Source organism: Ostrea edulis, chromosome 3 (assembly GCF_947568905.1).
Source record: "Ostrea edulis chromosome 3, xbOstEdul1.1, whole genome shotgun sequence".
Classification (NCBI taxonomy): Eukaryota; Metazoa; Mollusca; class Bivalvia; order Ostreida; family Ostreidae; genus Ostrea; species Ostrea edulis.
The window spans coordinates 9,764,663-9,789,374 of NC_079166.1; the positions used below are offsets into that span (position 1 = coordinate 9,764,663).

At 34.4% G+C, this 24,712-nt stretch overlaps 2 protein-coding genes across 2 annotated transcripts; one reads left to right on the plus strand and one right to left on the minus strand.

The window, feature by feature from the left end:
- Positions 1-7,111: 7,111 nt before the first annotated feature.
- On the plus strand, positions 7,112-9,766 carry LOC130052868 (potassium voltage-gated channel subfamily G member 4-like). Its single transcript, XM_056159011.1, has 3 exons — positions 7,112-7,561; positions 7,725-7,849; positions 9,697-9,766. Exons 1-3 carry the CDS (start codon positions 7,112-7,114, stop codon positions 9,764-9,766), a joined length of 645 nt encoding a protein of 214 aa, XP_056014986.1.
- A 1,272-nt stretch (positions 9,767-11,038) lies between these two features.
- LOC125675086 (uncharacterized) lies at positions 11,039-16,430 on the minus strand. Its single transcript, XM_056159946.1, has 4 exons — positions 14,286-16,430; positions 13,217-13,275; positions 12,927-13,070; positions 11,039-11,894 (listed from the first exon to the last, which is right to left on the minus strand). The coding sequence occupies exons 1-4, from the start codon at positions 14,411-14,413 to the stop codon at positions 11,329-11,331; spliced, it is 897 nt and encodes a 298-aa protein (XP_056015921.1). The 5' UTR covers positions 14,414-16,430; the 3' UTR covers positions 11,039-11,328.
- Positions 16,431-24,712: the final 8,282 nt, after the last annotated feature.

Genomic DNA, 24,712 nt, shown 5'->3' on the forward strand with positions numbered 1-24,712 from the left:
GAAACACTTAATTGATAAAATGTAGGATGATAAATGGTGTAGTAAGAGAAATAGTCATGTTCAACATCTTGTGGGACATATGCTATCTTTTATTTTAACTGTTATGATTCTTTCATTTTCAATTATCCAGGCGCTGTGCTGTGCTAATTTCAAATTGCTCTGTACAATACCAGTTACACAATTGTCAGGAAAACCACTCTATGATTCCCATATGCACACTATCCCTTGGTACGCAAATAACATACACAAAATGAAGACTTTTTGATTTGTGAAAATGATTTTTGTTTGTTCCACGTTGAAACCGATGCATGTGAAAACAATTTTTAACCGTTTTCTCACTTCTGTGTATTGTTGTTAGATTTGTAATGAAGCTGCGGATAACCGAATCAAGGGATCGTGCTTGCAGTATGGTGAATTCAAGTTAAAACGAAGGATAAGCATTGCTTGTCTGCTTTTACTAGTAATAAGGCAAGTGTGAATTATATTTTACAAAATATGAAAATGGGGAAGGGCGGCTGTCTTCAAAGAAAAACATTTTAAAATGATGGTTTTCCGCTTGATCAATGAAAAGACAATGAACAAATCTTTATGTTTTCTAGAATGCAACAAAATATTTACTCATGTGCAAGCACGTACTACAATGCCATAACTGATGTTAATATACCCAAATCAAGTATCTGGGGAAAAAAAATAAAAGGAAGAGGTGGTTATATCATTAGTTATTGCATCCTTTCGCCTAGACTTTGTCCGGATTAAACATGAAATGTCCCTCATAATAGTGTATGACGTCCTTCCTTGCCAAATAAGATCACGTCATCTAGTTCCCCCTCTTTCATTATTGATCGTAGTTTATTTTATCTCCATATTTTGTCCCTCAATAATACAGATTCTGGGGCACTTCGCTACACTAGTGGAACGTTGAATGAACGCTTAACGGCTTTGAAAGAACGGCTTTAATCAGGGAACGTACGCAGTTCAGTCAAAAGAAAAATCACAGTGCTGTTATAAATGTACCTTTGTGCACTTCGCACCATCCCTGTGAACTCGAAATAAAAGACACCACAGACTCGTTCACTTCTGCTTCATACTTATATATTTTATTGAAAGTAGACATTAACGGCAAACTGGTAACTCAACTGCATGACAAACGGGATGCTTTCAGCTTGTTCTGCGTGTAGTCTGTTTTTAAATCGTGGCAAGCTACTGGCAAACAAGTTGATGGTACAAAGGTTTCAACAGTCTCGATTGAAGTCAGCATTTCGCAAATTCTATGGTCGTGATATCGATCTAGTTCGTCAATACAACCTATCATTGGGTCGAATGTTGTCTAACTGTTTCATACCGATTGTTTGGCCGTCCTTAACACACTGATTTTGACTACGGATAACTCCGTTTACCTGATCAGGATATAGGGCCCACGGAGGGTGTGACCGGTCGACAGGGGATGTTTACTCCTCCTAGGCACCTGATCCCACCCCCGGTATGTCCAGGGGTCCGTGTTTGCCCAACTATCTGGTGCATCAAAATATGGTACCGTATAAATTTTACATTATGACCCCCTGGTCGAGGCCTCTGCTGGTGGACTGCTAGTCCCCGAGGGTCTCTACAGCCTAGTAGCTAAGTACTTCGTTACTAGTTTGAAAATACGGATGTATATTTAATTGCTGTTATAAAATTTAGAAATTCATTTCAAAATTAAGGATTATCTCCCTCATGCATAGCTCTTATCCTTGGACGAATTTGGCTCCACTTGTTTGGCACGCTGTTTTTGGCTATATTTAGATCTAAAACTTCATAGTTATTTCGGATTTCAAACATTTCGGTTGAGCATCACTGAAGAGACATTATTTGTCGAAATGCGCATCTTGTGCATCAAAATTGGTACCGTATAAGTTTTGCATTATAGGAGTTATGAGATTGATCACTGTTCGTTATCTTCGTTTTTCACCATATGATGTCAAAATGAAAAAGCACCTCACAACGTACAGGTTCTTATAGTTGTATCGCGGGGAAAGTGTCGAAATATTTACTAATGTTATCAAGCATTAAGCTGTATACATGAAATCTTTTCTTGTCAAGTGATTATGCAGTATTCCTTTATGATATCAAATCACTCTCCATTTTTAATATATTGTGACCTTGAAATCGCCCCTAATCTGAATGACTGATGCGCTTAAAAATTTCCGTATGTATATAAATAATATCATACTACATAAGCAGTGGCAAAGTTCAGGCTCATCTGCTATAAAAAAAAAAATATGAATTTCTTCGGAAATATTTTCTAGATAAATTTATGCGTTTGAAAAGTGCAGAAAACATTTTCTGTCTTCTATATTAACGGTATGATATATATAGGACTGTGGACAACCCCGGTAAGTCGTTGATGACTGTTGGTATGTTATAGAATTATAGCATGTTTAATTTGAGTATCCATTTCCTTCCAACACTTTTCAAGGATTCTCATTTATTTCTGAGTATACCAATAAACATTTAGCTGGTTACCCGCATGAACCTGAACTTTTGTACACAAATAGGGCCTCTTGCTGTTATTCAACTGACGTTAAGGAAATTGTCATGAGGGTAATTTACGGTAGCTCAGTCACAGTCAACCTATGAGTAGTATCGTTTCGGTGTTTAACAGTATCATGTGTAATAGTACCTGTGAATTTGAGGTGTAATTTCACCCCATAATTATATTACAATTCACTATGGGCGCTGCAAAAGCTTATCAGTTTGAACCGAACGGTTCTAAATCAGAATGAATAGTTCATTAAAATGGAGAACGAACAGTTTAGGTCGAGCACGGAACGTTTTAGACCAAGATGGGAACGAACAATTTGGCCTCAATTTGAAATTCTCTATTTGGGATTTTTTGGGTACATTTTACATTTAGATACATTGTGGTAAATGAGTGAGAAACAGGGATAGGAAATAAATTTTTGTGTTATGTCATCATTTTGAAATGGAATGACGACGATAAAGATAATTCAATCAATGCAGAGTGACGTACACGTGACTTAAGTGCACATAAAATAATACACATTGTATACTCCGGAACAGATAACATCTCAGAACATCATATATAGAGTTTAATCTATAAATACATCGGTACGTTTTCCCCGAAAATGATTTCCAACAACGGATTAAATTATAAATGTTGATATTTCAATATTCCCATTTCTTAAGTAGTTGACATCATCAATTTCAAAAAATCAAATTCGAATACATCATCGTGGGAAAAAGCAGGAAGTCATTTTACCCAACAAATTTGTATTGCTCATTGGAGTTATGTTCTTTATCGTCACTTTTCACATATATTCCAGCATTTCATAAAACCCCGTCATTATCGATCGGGTTTGGTTTTATCCATTTTATTTGATTGATATGTTCGTGGTAATATTTTGTATCAGAGAAAACTAATATATATGTCAACGTATTAGTATATTTCAATATGTGTGTAAAGCTGTGAAGAAAATTCCAACGTTTTGTATTTTGAGTAGTCAGATATAGATAATGATATTTAAAAAGTGAAAAACAACAACACACTATCCAAATGACAGGGTGTAAATACGTGTATACAAATGACATAGATATACAAATAAGAATATACACAAATATAACACATTATAAACTTGATAATCATTGTGCCTGCATTATATTATAGAAGATGGATGGTAGTATTATTAATTTAAAATACTAAGCAATTCTGATATTTCTGAAATGTTTGAACAGAAGATATATTTTCGTTACTTTTTACTTCAGAAAGTTCTAATAAGGCTTCACCTGCAAGACTTGCCGTGCAAAACTTATGACGAATGAAGTGACTTTTTATACGTATTAGCATTGCATGTCGGGGGTCTTTGAGATATAGTCTCTGAAATGGTTTACATTCCTACTTGAACAGTAATTAATAGGAATGTGAACGGTAAGCTATTTGGTGAACATTGAGCACACGCGAGTGCTTCAAAGTGGACAGTGAGTGGTCAGTGAACGCACGATGAGCAACTTATTTTTAAAATCTGGGACGTTGTCCTCGCATTATACTTTTTCAATAACCGGGTAAGAAAAAGATTTCAGGGAAATGTTATCAATGACATGAAAGGCCAAGGTAACGAACAGTGATCAATCTCATAACTCCTATACACAATACAAAATAAAGAGTTTGGCAAACAAGGACCCCTGGATATACCAAAGGTGGGATCACGTGCCTAGGAGGAGTAAGCATTCCATGTTGACCGGTCACACCCACCGTGAGCCCTATATCTTGATCAGGTAAATGAAGTTATCCATAGTCTAAATCAGTGTAGCAAGAATGGCGAAACAATCGGTATGAAACACGTCAGGTAGCATTTGACGCAATGATAGATTACACTAGTAAACTAGATGGTTAAAACGGCCATAGAATTTGCAAAATGCTGACTTTAAACGAGATTGTTGAAAATCCTGCACCGTCAACTTGTTTGTTAGTAGCCTGCTTTGATTTTAAAACTGATCATACACATAACAAGTTCCTGCGCATCGAGTCAATTGCGAGCGAGATATAAACACCATATGTAGGCGATAACGGAATACTGCTACAGAAATATATTTTAGTATCAACTTCATAGTACTTATACGTAGAATTAGAGTGGTATTTAGCTAATTAATTTTTGAGTAAATGATCACTAGACATGAATATTTCATATTTCCATTTTTGTAGACAGTTGCTTCAACTGTTTATGATGTCAAAAAGTCTTATCTTTAATTTATTATGAGTAATGGTCGTGTAAAGTGTTGAAAAGTTAAGTGAATGTACTATTAGGATTTGAATTAATTCTTTTAAACTACCGTCTTATGATCCACCAAGTTTCATACATGCCTGTCCAATTGCAAGTTTAGCACAGTTTGACCCGGCTGTATCCGTTCAAAAAGTGTTAAGAATAGGTTGAAATCTCATTCGATTTTTAAAAGATTTACATTAAACGGAATCTTTGGATTTGCACACACTAGTCTGGGTAATATTTTCACAGTCGAGTAGCTGTATCTACGACACATAAGTTGACCTATTTTTCTGAATGGGTAATTGACAAGGAAGGGAGAAGTCATTCAGTATATGACAGGAAATCAAATTTTTTTGGAACTGGTGATAGAGAGATAACTCTACTGCAGTAGTAACACCAAGCTCGCTTATCTTTTGTCCCATGATAGTAATAAGGGATTTCAATTTTTTTTTAAATTTAAATGATAATCTGAAATGTGTTAATTTGTGCAAAGTTTACAGCATTGTTACTACATGTAGATACCTTATATCATAGCATAACAGGTCAGCTTATACAGAAGTACGATTTGTGCTCATGGGAATTCTAACAGACTGTTGGAAGACTTGATCAGTTCATATATTGAATTGTAATTTATCCTATATTGAATTGTAACGTAAAGCAAAATGCGGTATGGAGTCACTTTCTAATGTATGAATTGAAGATTACTTGTATTTGGGTTTTTTCCATCTATTGATAAAAAGGACTTCCTGTAGATTTCTTATTTTACGCGAGTACTTATCATCGCTAAATAACCCAAAGATGTCAAATCGCGAGGAAATAAATTCGCGAGTTATCTGTTGATCAAGTGTTTTTGAATGTATTTAGCACTATAAAAATCAAAGCGGATTTTTTTTTTCGCGAGTGATTCTTCTCGCGAAATTACGCGATAATAAATTTCTCGCATATATTTAGGAATGTACAGTAATCAAATTATTAGAATTAAATTTTGATGTAAAATCACCTCTCTTTTACCTCCTAAATAACAGTAATTGTACGTAAATCTACAAATATCAATGTGAAAGATTATCATGTAGAATTGCAACTTTTAGATTTGTTTCTTTCTGAAACAGATTATTATTTGAAGCTGATTTTATTCTGCTTTGCGAACTCATTTTATTATTGTCGTCAAGTGGCAATAAAGACCAATGTCTATTTGATATTCACACGGTGGTCTTGATTTTGATATTTGCTGCTCTATAGATTGAACCAGCCGCTCTTTGGGATCACTGTGTGCTCTGGCAACTGTCATTAACATGTTAATTACACATAGTCGGTTTTCAACAGCTGTTCTAGTCCTGAAATAGGGGAAACAACTCTTTTTGCATAAATCATGAATCTTAAAAGTATAAAGAAAGGTTTGTAGATTGAAAACAAGTATGTATACTGTAATGTAAACCACCGGGTAAATATACTGAATCTAAATATAAAAACAGTTTGCTTTGTGTTTTCTCACTACCTACATAGGAACTGTAATTTTATTTATCTATTGAGATACGTTTATATATATATATATATATATATATATATATATATATATATATATATATATATCTATATAAAGTAAAAAAATTAAATCCAATACTCAAACTTTTATCAAAAGCGCTTTATAGATAAAAGTTTGAGTATTGGATTTTATTTTTTTACTTTATTCTACTCCGATACCAAGAAAAAAGAATATATATATATATATATATATATATATATATATATATATATAAAATACCAATCTGTTCATTGCGAATTATGTCTCCTACGTTAGGAGGCATGCGAATACTGTATGTAAAAATCACTGTGCGAAATGTCACGGCACAATAAGTGATTATGTAGTGCTGATGAAGTTTACTACTGTTTTATTTGTAATATATACGAAAGATGAAAAACAGAGAAGCAATCGATTGTAAACAGCTAGATAACAATTATGATCATAATTCATTATCTCAAATAAACTTGAATGTGCAGAATATATAGTTTACTCTGACAAATGTTTCCCAAAAATAGTTCTCTATATCTCATTTGCCATGAAGTTCGAAGAATTATTAAAATTGGTAAACATACTAATTAAAATTTGGTATAATATGTTGGACATTTTAAAGGTAGTCCAATATCCATTATCATTTTCATTTCCGATGCGGCATTCCTATGGGGTGCGTGCAATGCACGATGAACTTTCCATCCACCCTATTTTCCACAACGGTTCGTTCCTATTCATCGCTTGTAATCTATTAAATTTTTAAATTGGCACTTCAGAGAATTTAGAAACGGCTAAGTTTAGCGTCCCGTGTAGATGTAGAATATTTGTAGGCCTTTACACGATGGACGTGATGACTGTGAAGGTGGGACAAGAAGAATTTAGATTCACAGAAAATTCTTTGGAAAATGTCCCAGATTCTTTTCTCAGCAAGATGCATTCTGGACGAACAGAAAGTAAATTGATGTCTTTCCCAAGATGCAGAGACAGTTTTCGTGCAATTCACGAATTTTGTTTCACGGGAAAGTTGCATGTTCCGAAAAACATTTGTATTGGGAAATTCAAAGAAGAGTTGGTGTATTGGGGAATTGATGATTCGAGAGTGGGGGAGTGTTGCCTGAGAAAGATATATGATTACGATAATCAACAGAAATGTTTGGTCAAATTCAAGTCCGACTATGGTGAAACCTGTAAACCACCCAAGAAAGAGAACGATGATGGATTCACAGTGCAATCTATACGTAACAGACTGTGGGGGATCGTAGATTATAGGAAAAACGATATTTATGGGCAGGTATTGTATTTTTATAAAAAGACGTGTTATACATGAAATATTAAATCTAGATGTAAGAGTTCTTGATTAATGATTTGATTCATTTGATTTGTAATTCTCTCTCTTCATTTATTTCCTTTATCCTCTGTTTCTATCGTACAGTAATTTGCAATGTCTATTACAGATATATTTGATAGCATCAACCTGTATTGTACTAACCAGTTGTGTTATGATTGCCATCAGCACTCTGCCCGAAATGAAATCCACACTGATCATGGACTCTAGTGGCAAAAATAGAACAGATGGACAGTTTCCCGTGCAATCTCCAGAGCTTATGAGCTATTGCAAGGAACACTTGGACTCTTTGAATAGCACAAAAATACAGCTGCAAAAATGTGAAAACAAATTTTGTAGCCTTTGTCGCAAAGTTCAAAAGCATCTTTTGAATACAGACAACACATCGTGGGAGAATGATATAAGGACGAAATGCGAAATTTGTAACATTCCTGTAATCCGGAATGATCTCACGAAACTTCAACCTTTAGGAACGAAATTAGCAAACTTATCCACTAAAGCAAAAAATAGCTTGCAACTGTTCGTCTTTGAGATCATTGTCATGGTATTTTTTACTGCCGAATTCCTCTTACGTCTGGTATGTTGCCCGAATTTAAAGCTTTACTTCCGCAGCATGCTGAACACCATCGATGCACTGTCCCTTTGTGCAAGCTATATTCGATATGGAGTATTCCTTTTTGAAATAAATATAGCGGAAACACAATTTGAATTTATACTTTACTTTCAAATGTTTCGAATCCTTCGACTTTTAAGATCATTAAATAACCTGGTAGCGTTTCGGGTACTTAGGTACGCCATACGTAACGGGAAAAAAGATTTGGCACTGGTTCTTTTATACATGCTTGTAGGAATGCTTCTTTTCTCGAATTTTATTTACTTTTTCGAATCGAACGATATGTTTCCCTCCATGTTCGACGCTTGGTGGTGGAGTATCGTCACTATGACAACTGTAGGATATGGAGACATATATCCAACATCTGTTGTTGGTAGGATTCTGGGAGGCCTCTGTGCTATATACGGGGTTCTCATGTTTTCTATGACTGTCCCGATCTTTGTAAACACATTTCATTCACTGTATCAGTATGCTGTGTTTACGGATATGAACTCACGGAAAGATAAAAGAAAAAACAAGACAACAGCCATAATTACAACGGGATTAATTGTAAATGAAAACGAGGTTTTGTAATGTAACCTGTAATGTGTAATTTATACATATTAGTTATAATTCTTAGTAGATCCGTCCTAATAATTTTGATTGTGACGTATGGATATTCGTTAAGATGTTATCACATAATCTATTCATAACTAATTACCAGGTATACGTACAATATGTCATGGGTGTGTATACACAATGTACATATATTTGTGTAAAGAACGTTTCACAATTCTATTATTTATTCCAGGATTGAGATAACGTTTTAGAACTAATTTGTAGTGTTTTGCGATATTACGAAATCGATATAAATTTGCCTTCATTGGTGAGATATGTGATGCCTCGCATTTAAGGTAATTTTTCATGCTTGACAAAATCGTCGAATTAGAATTATTTACTTTTAACAAATTAATAAATCTGGTTGATGTAAAATTAATTAGTATCTTATCTTTGAAATATTCTTGACATGATGTGCGGTAGTTTTGCATTTGGCGACAATTTAGAAAATACATAAATAACTTTCGTTTATTATTGATGTAAATGTATGTACAAATGATTATGATATTCCCTTTTGTTGAAATATTTGAAGAGATACAAAGGGTAGCGATTAACAGGTAATGAATGATAAATGTTGTAATATTGTGGCATTATTGTAATCATATAATTATCATTGTACTTTTTGAATAAAAATATCAAAGAGACAGTTTTTTCTTGGTCATTTAATGAATTGCATTGGATATGTAAAAATATTTCTATGATAACTTACTGTGAAACAGATTTCACAACTGTACTTGTATTTGAAATATGATGTTCCATGCATGTCAGAGATTAACACGTGTTAAAGTGAGTTTCTTCTAACTATGATCATACGCCAAAACTTGATGAAAATCATAATTTATGGATAAATTGTTTATAATGTTCCTTGAAGTCCTACTCGATACTACTTATCCAATGCCGTGAAGGAGATACTTAAGGCGTACTGGAACACAAAGTATTAGAGAATTACACTGTGGTGTAAATCAGATGTATATTTTCAAACCTTCCAAAAAGCTTAGGTTAATTTGAAATCAAAAAACGTTTCCAAATTCAACAATATCAAAGCGTGTGACTATTCAACACTTTATCCAACCATTTCTAACGATTTAAAGACTATGTATTTTAACATCAGAAACATCTGCTTTTATTTGAATTGAATCTTGTGTCCAGTGATCTGTCGTTCGAAAAAAAACTTGGGAAAAGGACTTTGTTACAACCGATGTCAGAAGCACTCTCAAGTTGATGTCCATATGATACTAGAATCATTTCGTCATGAAAATTTATATAGTATTTAGATACTGTAGTACCAGTAATTCCAACAATCTCAAGGAGTTTTTATGGGCTCAAATTTTGTTACTATTTTAGCTCATGTGAAATCGTATTCCTGTTAAAGAAAACGTGTTTTTAAAATTTTCTACAAGGGAAGACAAAAATTCTTTATCTGGCCTTCAAATAAGTATTTATATAAATCGACGTTTTTTCTGAATATTCGCTGTCTCCCATTATTCAATATATCCCAACAAACTTCATGATGAGCTGTGTCTTCCATGTCTGTTTTGCATTAGACTACGTAACCGATCATATACATGAAATGTGAAGATAACGAACAGTGTTCAATCTCATAACACCTACAAGCAATAGAAAATAGATAGTTTGGCAAACATGGACCCCTGGACACACCAGATATGGGATCAGTTGCCTAGGAGGAGTAAGTATCCCCTGTCGACCAGTCACACCCGCCGTGAGCCCTATATCCTCATCACGTAAACGGAGTTATCCGTAGTTAAAATCAGTGTGCCAAGAACGGCTTAACAATCGGTATGAAACACGTCTATTCATAGATAAATGAAAACACAAAGTTTTCCATATAGATCTGCCTCATATTTAGATAGTTTACGAACTATATGTCAAACAGAATGCGTTTAGTTTCCCAATTGTAACCATCTCTCACGTGTTGAGTAATATTCCACTGTCACCTGTGTGTGATGTTTGTTTCTCTACTAATGCAATACGCGAGAGAAAGACCATTTTGAGTTTGATCAATGTCTAAAACGAGACAGACTGCTGAGAAGCAAACTTATGGTACAAGGATTTCAACAATCAGCATTTTACAATATCGATGGTGGTTATAATGAATCGGTTTCCAAATACAACTTCTGAGGACGTTGAAATCTCATATGAAGCAGCTCACCGACGTTGGCGTTTGCTTTAAATAATGAAACTAGACGGAATAGTGTAGGAATGAAATATGTCATTTAATAAAGAAAACAAATGACGAAAATAAAGGTTCAAAAACGTGAAAAATCAGCAAATATAAAACATATAATATCTTTACACAAGATTTGGACACATCTATCCTGATTTGCTCTATATAAAATTAGCACAATTCATACTGTTATTGACATAAACTTTGAACAAAATTCATTCAAAGCGCAGACAAGCAAAACAATGGCAAACAATACGGCCTTTAAATCATTCTTGCTTATCGCCTTCGCTTATCATAAGCTTTGACATTTGTCAGGTACTAATTATCCGCATTTTTAGTTGGTGGAGCATGCATAACAATGTAGGCATCTTTCAGTGATTCCGATATATCACTCTTAGGCAAAGTCGACGGTATGTGCTCTTGTTGAACATTGGCTACGTCATCATAAGCGAAATTCACATTGTTCCCACTCCCAGTGAATTTTGAAGATCCGTTAGATGAGAGTGACGGTGTTTCGATGAGAAGATCTGGAGGAGTTAAGGTCAATACATTATAACTGTTTTCTATTTCATTGTACACTTGTACATCTAGTTCTTCATAATGACAATGAGCTTTAGCCGCCATTTCTTTGCGTGGTTGTGCTAGACTCACCTTCGAGAAGCATGGGTTTCTCAGTCTTTTACAACAGTATGTGAGAATTAGAACCAGGAAAATGAAATTTACACCAAATATTCCCAGAAGAATAGGATTCTTGAAAATGTGATTTGAATTTGATGTTTCTTCCTTCCTTTGTATGGTGACTGTATTAGGACTAGAAAGCTCCCAGCTCAGAGTATGGAAAGTATTACCTTTAGTTGTTAATGTTGAAGTTGTTTCAACTTTAGCTGTGAATTATATACATATTGTGGTTGTAAAATTTATATGACTAACATTCAATCATAAAATTGCATCAACACAGCAGAACTGAGCACATGTCACTGATCGAAACGTTTTGTACAAAATCAACACTTCAAATGACTCTAACATATACAATACTAAAATAAATTTAGCTAAGGAATAAATGTCGATATTACTTGTTATACATGCGTAATGGTGGATTTCAAAAGAACAATAGAGGCATGGATTAGTTTGTATAATTAGCGGTACTTATCTAAATTATGTATATTTTGTATCCCAAGCAATATATAGTTTTTCAGATCATTTTAAAATATCATTGTTCATATTGACAAACAACCAAATAAAGCACGTTTGTGTTTGATACGATATTGTAAAAAGGAGAATATTGTTTATCATTGTATAAAGACCATAATCATTCAAGAGGCAGGCACAGTAGTAGTAAAATTGTAATCCCTTTATTTAAACTGAAGCCAAAATACAGGATCTGAAGAGAGATACGAGGTCAAATAAATAAGGATATGTGTTTCATACCGATTGTTAGGCCGTTCTTAGCACACTGGTTTTGACTACGGATAACTCCGTTTAAATGAGCAGGACATAGGGCTCACGGCGGCTGTGACCGGTCGACAGGAGATGCTTACTGCTCCTAGGCACCTGATCCCACCTCTGGTGTGTTCAGGGGTCCGTGTTTGCCCAACTATCTATTTTGTATTGCTTATAGGAGTTAAGAGATGATTAATCACTGTTCGTTATCTTCACCTTTCACAAAGCACTAAAAACACCAACGACAAGATCAATATGGTTTTGTCAAATTTTCAGGACTGTCCCTTTCTTGGGATTTCTTGTTTTTAGCTTGCTAATAGTGAATTACGTGTTGACCTATTCGTCTAATGTTGGCTTATCTACAATTGTGAAAATAGTTTTGTGTCGAAAACAATTCCATATGATCCGTGTTGCTGGTCATTTTAGTGCTTTATACATTTATATGATATAAGATGTATGGCAAATCGGCTAATTACTTTTAGTTGTGGTTTCCTTACATCCGGTTGCAAAGTCACACAATTCTTTTGAGCAAGCGCATTCGCCATCCAAACACTTCTTTCCGTAGTATGGAAAAGTACACGTCCTACTGCAATTGGCTCCGTGAAATCCGAGCGGACATTCTGTAAAAGAAATGCTGTTGTTGTAAAAACTATTAAGCTTTTTAACAACAAAAATAAAAGCTGAAAATGAATTCATCTTCGAATTTATATTTCTTTTTTAGAAATTTATGAAGAAGAAACAAACGATTGAAGATATATGTACAGACCAATACATGAGTTTGATGTTGAATTCCACATTTCCCCTGCACAGCATGGTTTGTACGCACTTTGAAGGAAAATTGATATACATTATCATCAATGACGTTTAAGTCAAGTTTACAAATTGCATAATCCTCATTTGTATTCTGACCACCCTGTATTCGATAATCATTAATCTTAAGTTTTACATTTCACAAATATGCTTGACATATATTCGGCAATTACTTTACACATCCGGGCTACAAATCCGTTCTAATATGTACTTTACTGAATGTGATTGGTTTTGTACGTAAAACCTTCTGAAAATATGTTCTATGAACATTATGAATTTAAATCTATAGAACGTATCACAACAATTTTCACATCTACAATTTTGCCAATAGAATGTGAGAAAAACACTTCTGGTAATTCGCAGTTTGTTTATGCTGTATATGCAATATGATAGGAATAAGAAAGAATACCATTGTTTGAATTTGTCATTTATCACAACTAACAACTGACTAAAACTAAAATTACATATTGCATAATCTTACAGAGCAATTAATTTGCTTGGTTGAAATCAGAAGGTCACCTAATAACTACTTACTACCATTGTGCATTCGACGTACAGACAATCGTGTCTTATGTGATACATGGTATGTAAAACTGATACGGTACTAATTTTGACGCACCAGATGCGCATTTCGACAAATAATGTCTCTTCAGTGATGCTCAAGCCGAAAATATGGTAATACGAAGTAACAATAAACTTGTAGGAGCTAAAAGGAAAAGTAGAGTGCCAAAAAAACTGGAGCCAAATTCTTCCAAGGATCAGACCTATGCATGAGGGAGATATCATCCTTAATTTTGAAATGAATTTCAAAATTTTATCCCAGCAATTAATTATGCATCCGTATTTCCAAGCTAGTAACGAAGTACTTACCTACTGGGCTGTAGAGACCCTCGGGGACTTACAGTCCACCAGCAGAGGTCTCAACCCAGGGGTCATAATGTAAAACTTATACGGTACTAATTTTGATGCAGTATATATTTATTTGTGAATGTATCCATGAGATAAAACATATATGCTATAGTTACCCGTCGCAGTAAGCTCTCACTGTCCATTTTTCCAAACATAAAATGACAAACAGGTATGTCACTACGAAAACATTCACCCTTTGCATTACCATCAGCTTTAGGGGGGCATTTTTCAAATTATTTTCCATGCATTTTCCGTGCGAAGAAAGAAATAGTTTTGCATGGATTGTTTATAAACACTTTGCATGAATTGATTCTGATTGGATTTTGCTCTTCCCTATAACAAATGGCCACTTGAAAAACACTAATTCTAAAATAGTTCACGACAAATTAATTAAGAGTTAAATTTCTCTACATCAAAGTTATCCCGGAAATTATATTTCTCAAATGTTTATTTTCGTGGATGATATATCTCAGAAATCAATGGTGCACTTGACCTTTCAGTACTACATCTGAGATGCATTACTAATTATAAATGTCATTGTGCCTTACGTGATAAATAAATTTGAGTAAATCATATTTGTAGATGACGCCCATGATTGAAAATAACATGGCACCGCAAATTCAAAGGTATTGGTAATAAAGAAAATATACAATCATTATATTGTTATCCATAAACTACAGTAACTTAATTTATTTCAAAGTATCCCACTGTATTGTTGTATATATTCTACACATTCTGAACAACTTTTTATGTTCTTCTGGAGGTTGGTTGGTTGGTCATTTTAAATTCTGTCGAATTTTTTCCACACACATTCCCAAATGTAGCTGAAGACTTGGACGTAAACATGTATGCTTAGCGCTTTCGGTCATTGTAGTAAGGGCGCTTTAACGTGCCAACGCCTGCTACCAACGCCTGTCGCGACACGGGACCTCCGTTTTTAAGAGCATACTCGAAAGAAACCTTACACAATCACTTTGAAATGCCGAGCGTATGGCGAAGGAACAATCACTACCTGTGTTTGCGTCTAAGGTTTGACGCGGCCATTGCACGAGCGGGACTCAAACTCACGATCTCCCGGTGAAGAAAAGAACGCTCTACCACCGAGCTACTGTGACCGCTATTGAGGTTATACATAGGTATTTCATTAAGTTCATGTTATATTCATCGACAAGATTGAAACATCGTGATATACAGAATAACATTAAGTGAGTTGGATAACGATGGCCATTTCTTCCTTCTGCATGTCTCCATGGTCATTAAAATGGCTAAAATGAGCATTAATTTCCAAATATACTTCATGTAAAGGAAAATTATCTGGAAAAGATTCAAAAGGTATTCAAGTGATGCACACTTGACATGTGAATAGCGAACCACTTATTGATAATGGAATGTAGGATGATGATGTACATGTAGTGGGAGAAAACACTAGTGTTGAACATTTCATAGAGATCTACACTTCTAACACTTCATAGTACATGTATATGTTAAGTAGGAGAAAACAGTTGTGTTAAACATCTCATAGAGATCTACACTTCTAACACTTCATAGTATATGTAATATATTTAACTTTGTGGTTCTCTTATTTAAAATTGTAAATTCTTCAGCTGCAATCACAGTTTTCTTTAGAATATTTTGATAGTTTTCTTTATTGTTACACAATCCCGAAAAAGACCACAATATGTAAAACTTATACGGTACCAATGTTGATGCACCGAATGCGCATTTCGACAAATAATGTCTCTTCAGTGACTCTCAAGCCGAAATATTGGAAATCCAAAATAACAATCAACTTGTAAAAACTCTATATAAAAAACAGTGCCCAAGACTGGAGTCAAATCCGTCCAAGATAATAATAATAATAAATTCTTTTATTTAGACAGGATAGCACAATTAGTACAAATAACTAGTTTACATTGTGGTCCCAAATGCACACTATCCGTTGGTACGCAAATAACATACATGGAATGAAGACTTTGACGATTTGTAAGAATTATTTTTGTTTATTCCACGTTGAAACCAATGCATGCGGACACCAATATTAATCTGCTTCATTTTTAACCGTTTTGTTTTCACTTATGTATACTGTTCTTAGATTTATACTGAAGATGAGGAAAACAAAACCTAGGAATCATGATTGTAGTGTGGTGAATTCAGGTCACTATGAAGGACTAAGAATTGATTGTCTGCTTTTAATAGCAGTAAGGCAATGCGTGAACTAGATTTTACAAAATAGGAAAATTGGAAAATATCTGAAAATTGATGGCATACCAAGATACCTAATACCACTTCTCTTCACATGGATAGTTGTAAATTAGTACGATATCTAATACAAACACAGAGTTTCTTTAAGATACTAGTATTTATGAAAAACTTGAAATTTCAGGTTACCTAGAATCAAAAGGTATAAGTAGCTGACTTCCTTAAGCGTGATATCTGAAAATTTATGGCATATTAAGATACTTAATATCACTCCTTGTCATATGTGAGATGGTAAGTTAATTAGGTATCTAATACTAACACAGAGTTCCTTAAGATATTTGCGGGAAAAAAACTTAAATTTTTGTCTACCTGGAATCAAAAGGTATATGTAGCTGACTTCCTTATGGGTGATATCTCAAAATTGATGGCATATCAAGATACCTAGTATCACTCCTCTTCACTTTCATAGTTGTAAATCAGTCAGATATCTAATATAAACATAAATCTCCCTAAGATATCTATGAAAATCTTGAAATTTCAGGTTACCAGGAATCAAAAGGTATAAGTAGCTGACTTCCTTAATGGTGATATTTGAAAATTAATGGCTTATGAAGATATATAATACCACTCCTCTTCACATGAATATTGGTAAATTAGTGAGATATCTAATACAAACGTAGAGTGCCTTAAGATATTTGCAAACAAGTTGAAATTTCAGGTTACCTGCCATCAAAGGGTATAAATAGCTGACTTTCTTAAGCGTGATATCTGAACATTCATAACATATCACGATATCCAATATCACTACTCGCCATACGTATCGTTGTAAGTTAGTTAAATATATAATATAAACACATAGTTCCTTAATGTATTCACACAGATCTTGAAATTTCATTGTACCGATAATCAAAATGTATAAGTAGTTGATTTCCTCAAGAGCGATATCTGAAAATTCATGGCGTATCAAAACACCATCTATCACTTCTTGCCATATGTATAGTCGTAAATTCGTCAGATATCTAATACAAACACAAATTTTCTTACGGTATTCACACAAATGTTGAAATTTCAGGGTAACTCGAATCAAATTGTAAAAGTAGCAGATATCTCAAAATGGATGGTATATCAAATGAATGAAGGTCTGAATTCAATCCGTATCATTTTTTAAAGTAAACACTCAGTTGAAAAAGTTTATTCGTATTTTGCATTGCAACGTTATGTAATTGGGGATAATTGAGCATGAAATTTCATACGACTCCTCGTCCTCTTTAGAAATAAATCTGATAGATAATAATTTTCAAACTCATTAACCTTTATCTGGTTGCTGGCTATCAGTAATTATAACTTTTATATTTTGTAATAGCTGGCTACGAGTAGCTAACTTTTCTTACTTTTAGTAGCTGGCTACTAGTAACTGGATACTAGTAGCTAACTTTTCCTGGTTCAAGTAGCTGGCTACTAGTAGCCAACTTTTCTTTTTTTAAGTAGCCAGTTAGTAGTAGCTGGTTACTAGTAGCCATTTTACCGATCTAAAATTATCTACTATTTCTATTTCCTGATTGTTGTTCTATGACCAACAGCCATTTTTTTTTACGCTTTCTAATGGCCCTGTCACACTACATCATGACCATCACGACCTAACTACGTTCTATCATTCTTTTTTAGATCGTGATGATATCGTAGTGCGAACGGCATGAATTTGTAATTTTGTCTGTCTTCACGATGTTACTGCGTCGTCACTACGCTCTTATCACGACTCCACTAAGATTAAACTACGGCCTTGTTACGATTTCACCACGTTCTCACTACGTTCATCAAGTTCTTACTACGCTCCCACTACGTCCATCACGTTCTAACTAATTTCTCACCACGACTCCCACGACTGCAACACGAGTTTCCTACGATTTTACCACGATCTTTCTACAGTTCTACCACGTTTCCGCGCCGCTGTCGCCACGCTTTGCAGCAGCTGAATCAGATCCAGATTCAGTATAAATACAACTCAGAACCTTCTTGTCATCCATTTGTACCAATATTGCCATTGTAAAAGCATGCCGCCAAAAACTGAAAAATGTCGTGGTAGGAAAGGGAAAGGGAGAGGTGCCAGTGAAACGGTCACTAAATCATCGACCAGCAATACTACTGTTGAATATCGATCACCCGATGCCAAATGTCTTATGGTTATAGCCAGTTTTAGACCGGGTTCTAGAGCTTTTCTGAATGCGGTATTCTTCTGATGAATTCAGGGTCCAACTCTATTCAATAATTCATCAAACATCTCTGGAGGCATCCTCAAAAATTTGAAGAAGGACTGTTGATCCTCCATCCTCAATTCATTCACCAGTTGATCATAATGGCCAAACTGAAGTCTTCTTTCAACAGAAAGCCAAGGTCGTACCCAGCAAGATCTACGCTGCCTTACGATTCTCCTCCTCCTTCGCCTAAGTAACAATATAGCAGCTTGGTCGTTAAGTGCCATATACTGAATATGCATCAACATCTCCATCAATATTTCTTGGTCTGGCCTTTCCATGATTCCAAAGAAGCAATGGTCATATGCAACCTTTGTTTAAGTTTTTATACCAGTGTGTGGGGGAGAACAGAACGTGATTCGGTCGTGGCTTGCGCGCAGTTAAATCGTAGTGAGGACGTATTAAGGACGGGATGAGCTTGGTAGAAACGCACTACAGTCTTCAACAACATAGTATGGACGTGCCGTGATCGTAGCGGAAGCGTGAAGAAAACGTAGTACAAACGGGATGGTCTTATAGAGAGCGTAGTGGAATCGCAGTGCAGTCGTTTTCTTCTGCATCACGATTCCATTACGATGCTACTACGACCATGTCGATCTAAATACGACCGTAGTACGTCCTTACTACGCTTCCACTACGATCAAATTTGACCACGACGGCACTACGTTTGTTTTGAGCATGTTCAAAGTTGCTCCACGACCATCACGACCATAAAGACCTTACTACGTTCTTACTACGACCTTGCTACGACGTACCGCGAACGTGGCCTAGTGTGATGGGGTATAAAGATAACATTTTTTGTTTTCGTAGTATTTACAAACAGATTCCATGACTGACCTACCTACCTATCCCCTTCGTGCCCGGTGGCACATAAGGCCGATTCCATGACTGAGTTGACCTTTAACTTATTTTATGAATTATTTAGTTCAGTAGCAGATTCTGCAAATAATACTGCACCAACTGCATACATCAATGAATACAAGTTCGAGGGAACTAAGGCTGAACCATCAAAATTGTTTTCTAAATGAAAGGATTCAAAGTCATGTACATAATTATAAAGAGTATATTAATGGTGAAAGGGCCTCACCTTGAACGAAACCTGGGTCTACTTCGAAAAGTTCAGTGATATTTCCCTTATTCCTGACATAAGCTTTGAAGTCTGTATATAAACTTCTAACTACCCCCAAGAACTTTACCTTTTATATCTTACTTTGCTATTTTCTTTCATAAAAAGTAGCGATTCACACGGCCAAAAGCTTTTGAGTAGTTTATAAAACAACAATATATATTTTTCTTACAAGGTATCTACATTTATCAGCAATGAATTAAACTTTACATACATTAAAACATTTCAGATCATGATTTAAAATTATAATTATACGTTATTAATATCAAGGGGCAATAGTTAAGCGAGCTTGGTATATCTATTGCATCAGAGTTATCCCTCTGTCACCACTTCAAATAGAGTTTAAATTGCTATCGACTTCTCAATTACCCATTCAGAAAAAAACCGGGTCAACTTTACGTGTCGTAAAAACAGCTACTCGGCTGTGAAATTGTTGCCCGAGCTAGTGTGTGTGAATTTAAAGGCTCGGTTTCATGTTAGTCGTGTACTAATAGAACGAAATTTCAATGTATTCCTGCCTAAAGTTTTGAACTGGAATAACTGGGGCCGTGGGGCAAATGTTTGTTTAATGTGCACTAAACGATTAGTCACGCCTGCTAATCGATCAATTGCATAACAAGAGATTATGTATAGAAATCAAAAGAGATCGATTTCCGGTTATGCAATCGATACCCAAATTCCACATGCATAGATGGTAAGTTGTCTCGATACAAGAAATTGTTGAGATTTTAATTAAAATGTAAGAATGTGATTCGATGAGTAATTCTATTTTCTATTGTTTTACACTCTTATAAAATGCAAGGGTGATCGATTAACGACGATTTTTGTTCTGAAGCGGGGGTCGGTAGAGCGAAAACACTGTCAAAGAATCGTATTTGCCGACAGGAATTTGTATTTATTTCATTTTAAACATAAGTGTCAATGCTCACCATTAGTTCGCAATATTTGCGACCTTTGAAGCAAAATTTGGACTTTGATTTGTGTATTATTTAGCAAATATACGATGAAAATGATGTCGCTTATGCAAGTGATCCAAAAGTTGTGAAGGAGAATTTAGGTTATGCATGAGAGTGAGAGAAAAATGTTTCAAAAGTAATAATTTAAGTTATTTAAAAGTAACTGTTAATGTTTTTTATGAACTAACCTTCAGGGATTTTTTAAATCAATGTACAAGAAATTGATATGAGAGTTGAACTTGTGAAAAATTGAAAGAAAAAGAAGATTCATCAATTATTGAAGTATAATTCCGCTTTTATTGTGTGTACCTTTTCGGTCTATCGGTTCAAAGTATACTGTGTATAATGAAAGCAACATATTTTATTCATTTACTTTTTACTTCATAAACTGTATTTATTTTTGGTAAAGAACCCTATGAAATTCAATAAAATTCTTTTCAAATTTTCAAGCACTGCCAAAACTTCACAAAATTTCAAAACTATTCCTCTCTACAACCTCACATCCGTTAGAAAAAAGTCAACTACATAGTCATGTAGAGTAGCGAGGCCTTTACCAAAGGACTCGGTGAATTTGGAGTCAAATTCGGCTCAGTGTTCAAATTAAAAGATATCCCTCAAAGTTCTTCAATAATGTATTTGCTTTTATATAATGATTATCATATGTTTGTAAGAAAATTTATTTTTATGTAATACATACGTAAATACAGTATAGTTTACGATAACGTTGTGCCATTCTGACGTTACGTTATGCGACGTCATGAACTGAGTCGTATATAATATATATATATAGTGGGATAAATCTCCGATATAATCTTCTAGAGTGCTCGACGTGGCCTCACGGAGCTACATAAATTGATGATCAGATGGAGTTCAATCACATAACATTTATTTCTCTACAGGCTGTTTCGTAAGGGGATGGTTTCCCATCACTCGTCGGGAGAAAAATTACATCTAACGAAAAACATCCGCATGGCTGAGAATATGTTACACAGAAACATACTGGATAGTTGCTAAGCATGATTACACACAGGATTGAGTAAATAGAAATTTATGGGAATGACAGCAAGTGCTGACAAGTTCTGAACGCTTATTCATTGAAGATTTTTCGGGATGACATATTATAAAGAATTTCTCTAGAATACAAAGGTTGCACTTTTTTGAAATGTTTGAGTATGATGATGTTTTTCCTAAAATTTCCCACTTCAATGCGGTGGATGCTACGATTTGAATGAAGATTTGTGAGATTGTGTTTAGTAATTGTAGAGTATCCCATATTCAATCATTTTTTTTTCCCCATTCAGCATATGGTTTGTGTCTTTACATTTGGACTGAATTGCATTGTTTTAATATAAATTAAATGAATAATAATTATATACATGGTAAGTGGGTACATGGAACTATTCTTATGTGTATGTATACATCATGTTCACCCCCCCCCCACCCCCCCCCCCCCCCCCCCGATCACTAAAGGTGTATTCAGCGAAGACACTTATTAAACAATGCTACATTGGATACAGTGAAAAGAACATGAAATTCATTCAAAGTAATGTGAGAAGAAAAAACAAAATGTTTTTAAATCCAAAACATTACAATGGGAATATTCAAGATTTTAGCATATGCACGTGTATTTATCAAAGAGAAGAAAAAAAAGAAAAAAAGAAAAAAAATTATGATAAATACTTCTTATATAAAAAAAAAATCTTTCAATGCATTGGTATTTATGCAATTGAAACAGTTTGAACTATAAATCAGTAATTATCGTCTCAAACCGCGTCCAAAGTTCGCATGGGAGAGGATTGTACATTAAGGTAGCCCTCCACCTCTTGCTACATGCCCGATTTAGTCTTTTTCGGTCACTTTCTAATGATGAATGAAGTAGTGACAGTTTTAAAAATTGTACAAAAGTCAATGATTTTATGACAATTCACTACCATATATAATACCGTCAGTCAAAGGTTTGTATTATCCAGCAGTTTGTTGTCAAAATAGTGAAAGGTGTAAATCATAATCTATACTTTGAATCCGATACGTAGAGTATTGATTGTTTTTGGTTTGTATATATGGCATTATTTCAGCCATATATATATATATATATATATAGATAGATAGATAGATAGATAGATAGATAGATAGATAGATAATAGCGCTAAAGCTTTACTAAGCGTCTTCGTGTTTCATTTTTATTTTTACCTACATGTATATATATATATATATATATATATATATATATATATATATATATATATATATATATTGAAAATCAGAATGACACATTCCATAAAAAACAATCATTTACTGCTAGCGCTTTCTCCATGTCTACATGGTTCATCAGGCAGTTCAAATATGTATACAAAAATTGTTTAGTAACGTCTTTGTTATGACGTCAATTAAACGAGTCCTTTATGACGTCATAATAACGTTAACCGGTAGCGTTTGGTAATTGTCTATTTTGTAAAAATATTATGCTAAATTGTAGTTCAATTATTCAAATAATTATTTTCTATTAAGACTTGGATTGAAAAGTTTAATAAAATAGTCCTCTTTGGCTTTGCGAGTTATTTCATTTTCAGTCCACATTTTAAAGAACGGAAAACCTGCCAAAAAGATACCAAACAGAACAACAATGTGCCTTTCGTCGTCACACACAATCCAAGGAATCACAATATCTTAAATACAGCTAAACGTTTTTTTTCCAATTTTGGAACAATATGAAAAATGTGGTGTATTCATCTCAAATTATTAACAGCCGACGTCAGGCACCATGCCTAAAAAAAACTAGTAACTCGAGCCAATTTCTCCCTGAATAAGGTCAAATACGTCAAAAAATGTGGTGACCCACGCTGCGGGGCGTGCGAATACATAGAAGAGGGTGATTCCATTACTTTTAAATCCGGGAAAATATTGAAAGTCAATGCCAACATGAACTGTAAATCCGAGAACCTTATTTACTGTGCCACTTGCCCAACTTGTGGAGAAAACTACATAGGACAAACGAACAAACTTAATGCGCGAGTAAGGGTGCACAAACAACAAGTAAAAGATCCTAGTGTGCGGAACACCCCATGTAGTGAACATTTTGCGGAATGCGGGGGTGGTAAATTTAAAGTTCTTTAAAATGTGGACTGAAAATGAAATAACTCGCAAAGCCAAAGAGGACTATTTTATTAAACTTTTCAATCCAAGTCTTAATAGAAAATAATTATTTGAATAATTGAACTACAATTTAGCATAATATTTTTACAAAATAGACAATTACCAAACGCTACCGGTTAACGTTATTATGACGTCATAAAGGACTCGTTTAATTGACGTCATAACAAAGACGTTACTAAACAATTTTTGTATACATATTTGAACTGCCTGATGAACCATGCAGACATGGAGAAAGCGCTAGCAGTAAATGATTGTTTTTTATGGAATGTGTCATTCTGATTTTCAATATTTATTTACAACTGTGCCGAATCAACTTCTAATATAAATATATATATATATATATATATATATATATATGAAAAGAAAACACAGAAATCCTCCGTAAAGCTTTAGCGCTTTCATTACATCTTCAGAAGCTTTACAAAAATGTATACATAGCAGTATCATAGTAACAGTGATTATGACGTCAAAGTAAGTGGAACGTTAAATGTCTATATTGTGACGTCATGGATAATGTACAACAATTATCTGGAAAAAGTACGTGAAAATCATAGGCAATTATAAAAGACTTAAAAGTTTTGGCTTTAGAATACCAATGAAACGTTTTTCTTTTTCCTGTCTCTGAATAGCACTGGCACATCTGAGTTTATAAAATGGGAAAATGTTAAATCGTTTTTTACCACACGTTTCCAGGTGTGCACTTAACTGGATTTGTCTGTATTCAGGTGTACTGATGTGCTTCTTATGTACACGTACACGGGCACGGAGAGTGTTGCCAGTTTCACCAATGTAATATTCCTTGCATCCAGGACATGTGATGGCGTATATGACATCCTTTGTATCGCATGACATGTTAG

Bases quoted from the DNA above. Each gene is read 5' to 3' on its own strand.
- LOC125675086 (XM_056159946.1), bottom strand. From the start codon at position 14,413: ATGGAAAATAATTTGAAAAATGCCCCCCTAAAGCTGATGGTAATGCAA. The intron at 13,276-14,285 runs GTAACTATAGCA...TTTCCTTCAAAG, and splicing joins GTGAGAGCTTACTGCGACGG to TGCGTACAAACCATGCTGTG. The intron at 13,071-13,216 runs GTCTGTACATAT...TTTCTTTTACAG, and splicing joins AACATCAAACTCATGTATTG to AATGTCCGCTCGGATTTCAC.
- LOC130052868 (XM_056159011.1), top strand. From the start codon at position 7,112: ATGGACGTGATGACTGTGAAGGTGGGACAAGAAGAATTTAGATTCACA. The intron at 7,562-7,724 runs GTATTGTATTTT...TGTCTATTACAG, and splicing joins AAAACGATATTTATGGGCAG to ATATATTTGATAGCATCAAC. The intron at 7,850-9,696 runs GTTTCCCGTGCA...TGTTCCTTGAAG, and splicing joins AAAAATAGAACAGATGGACA to TCCTACTCGATACTACTTAT.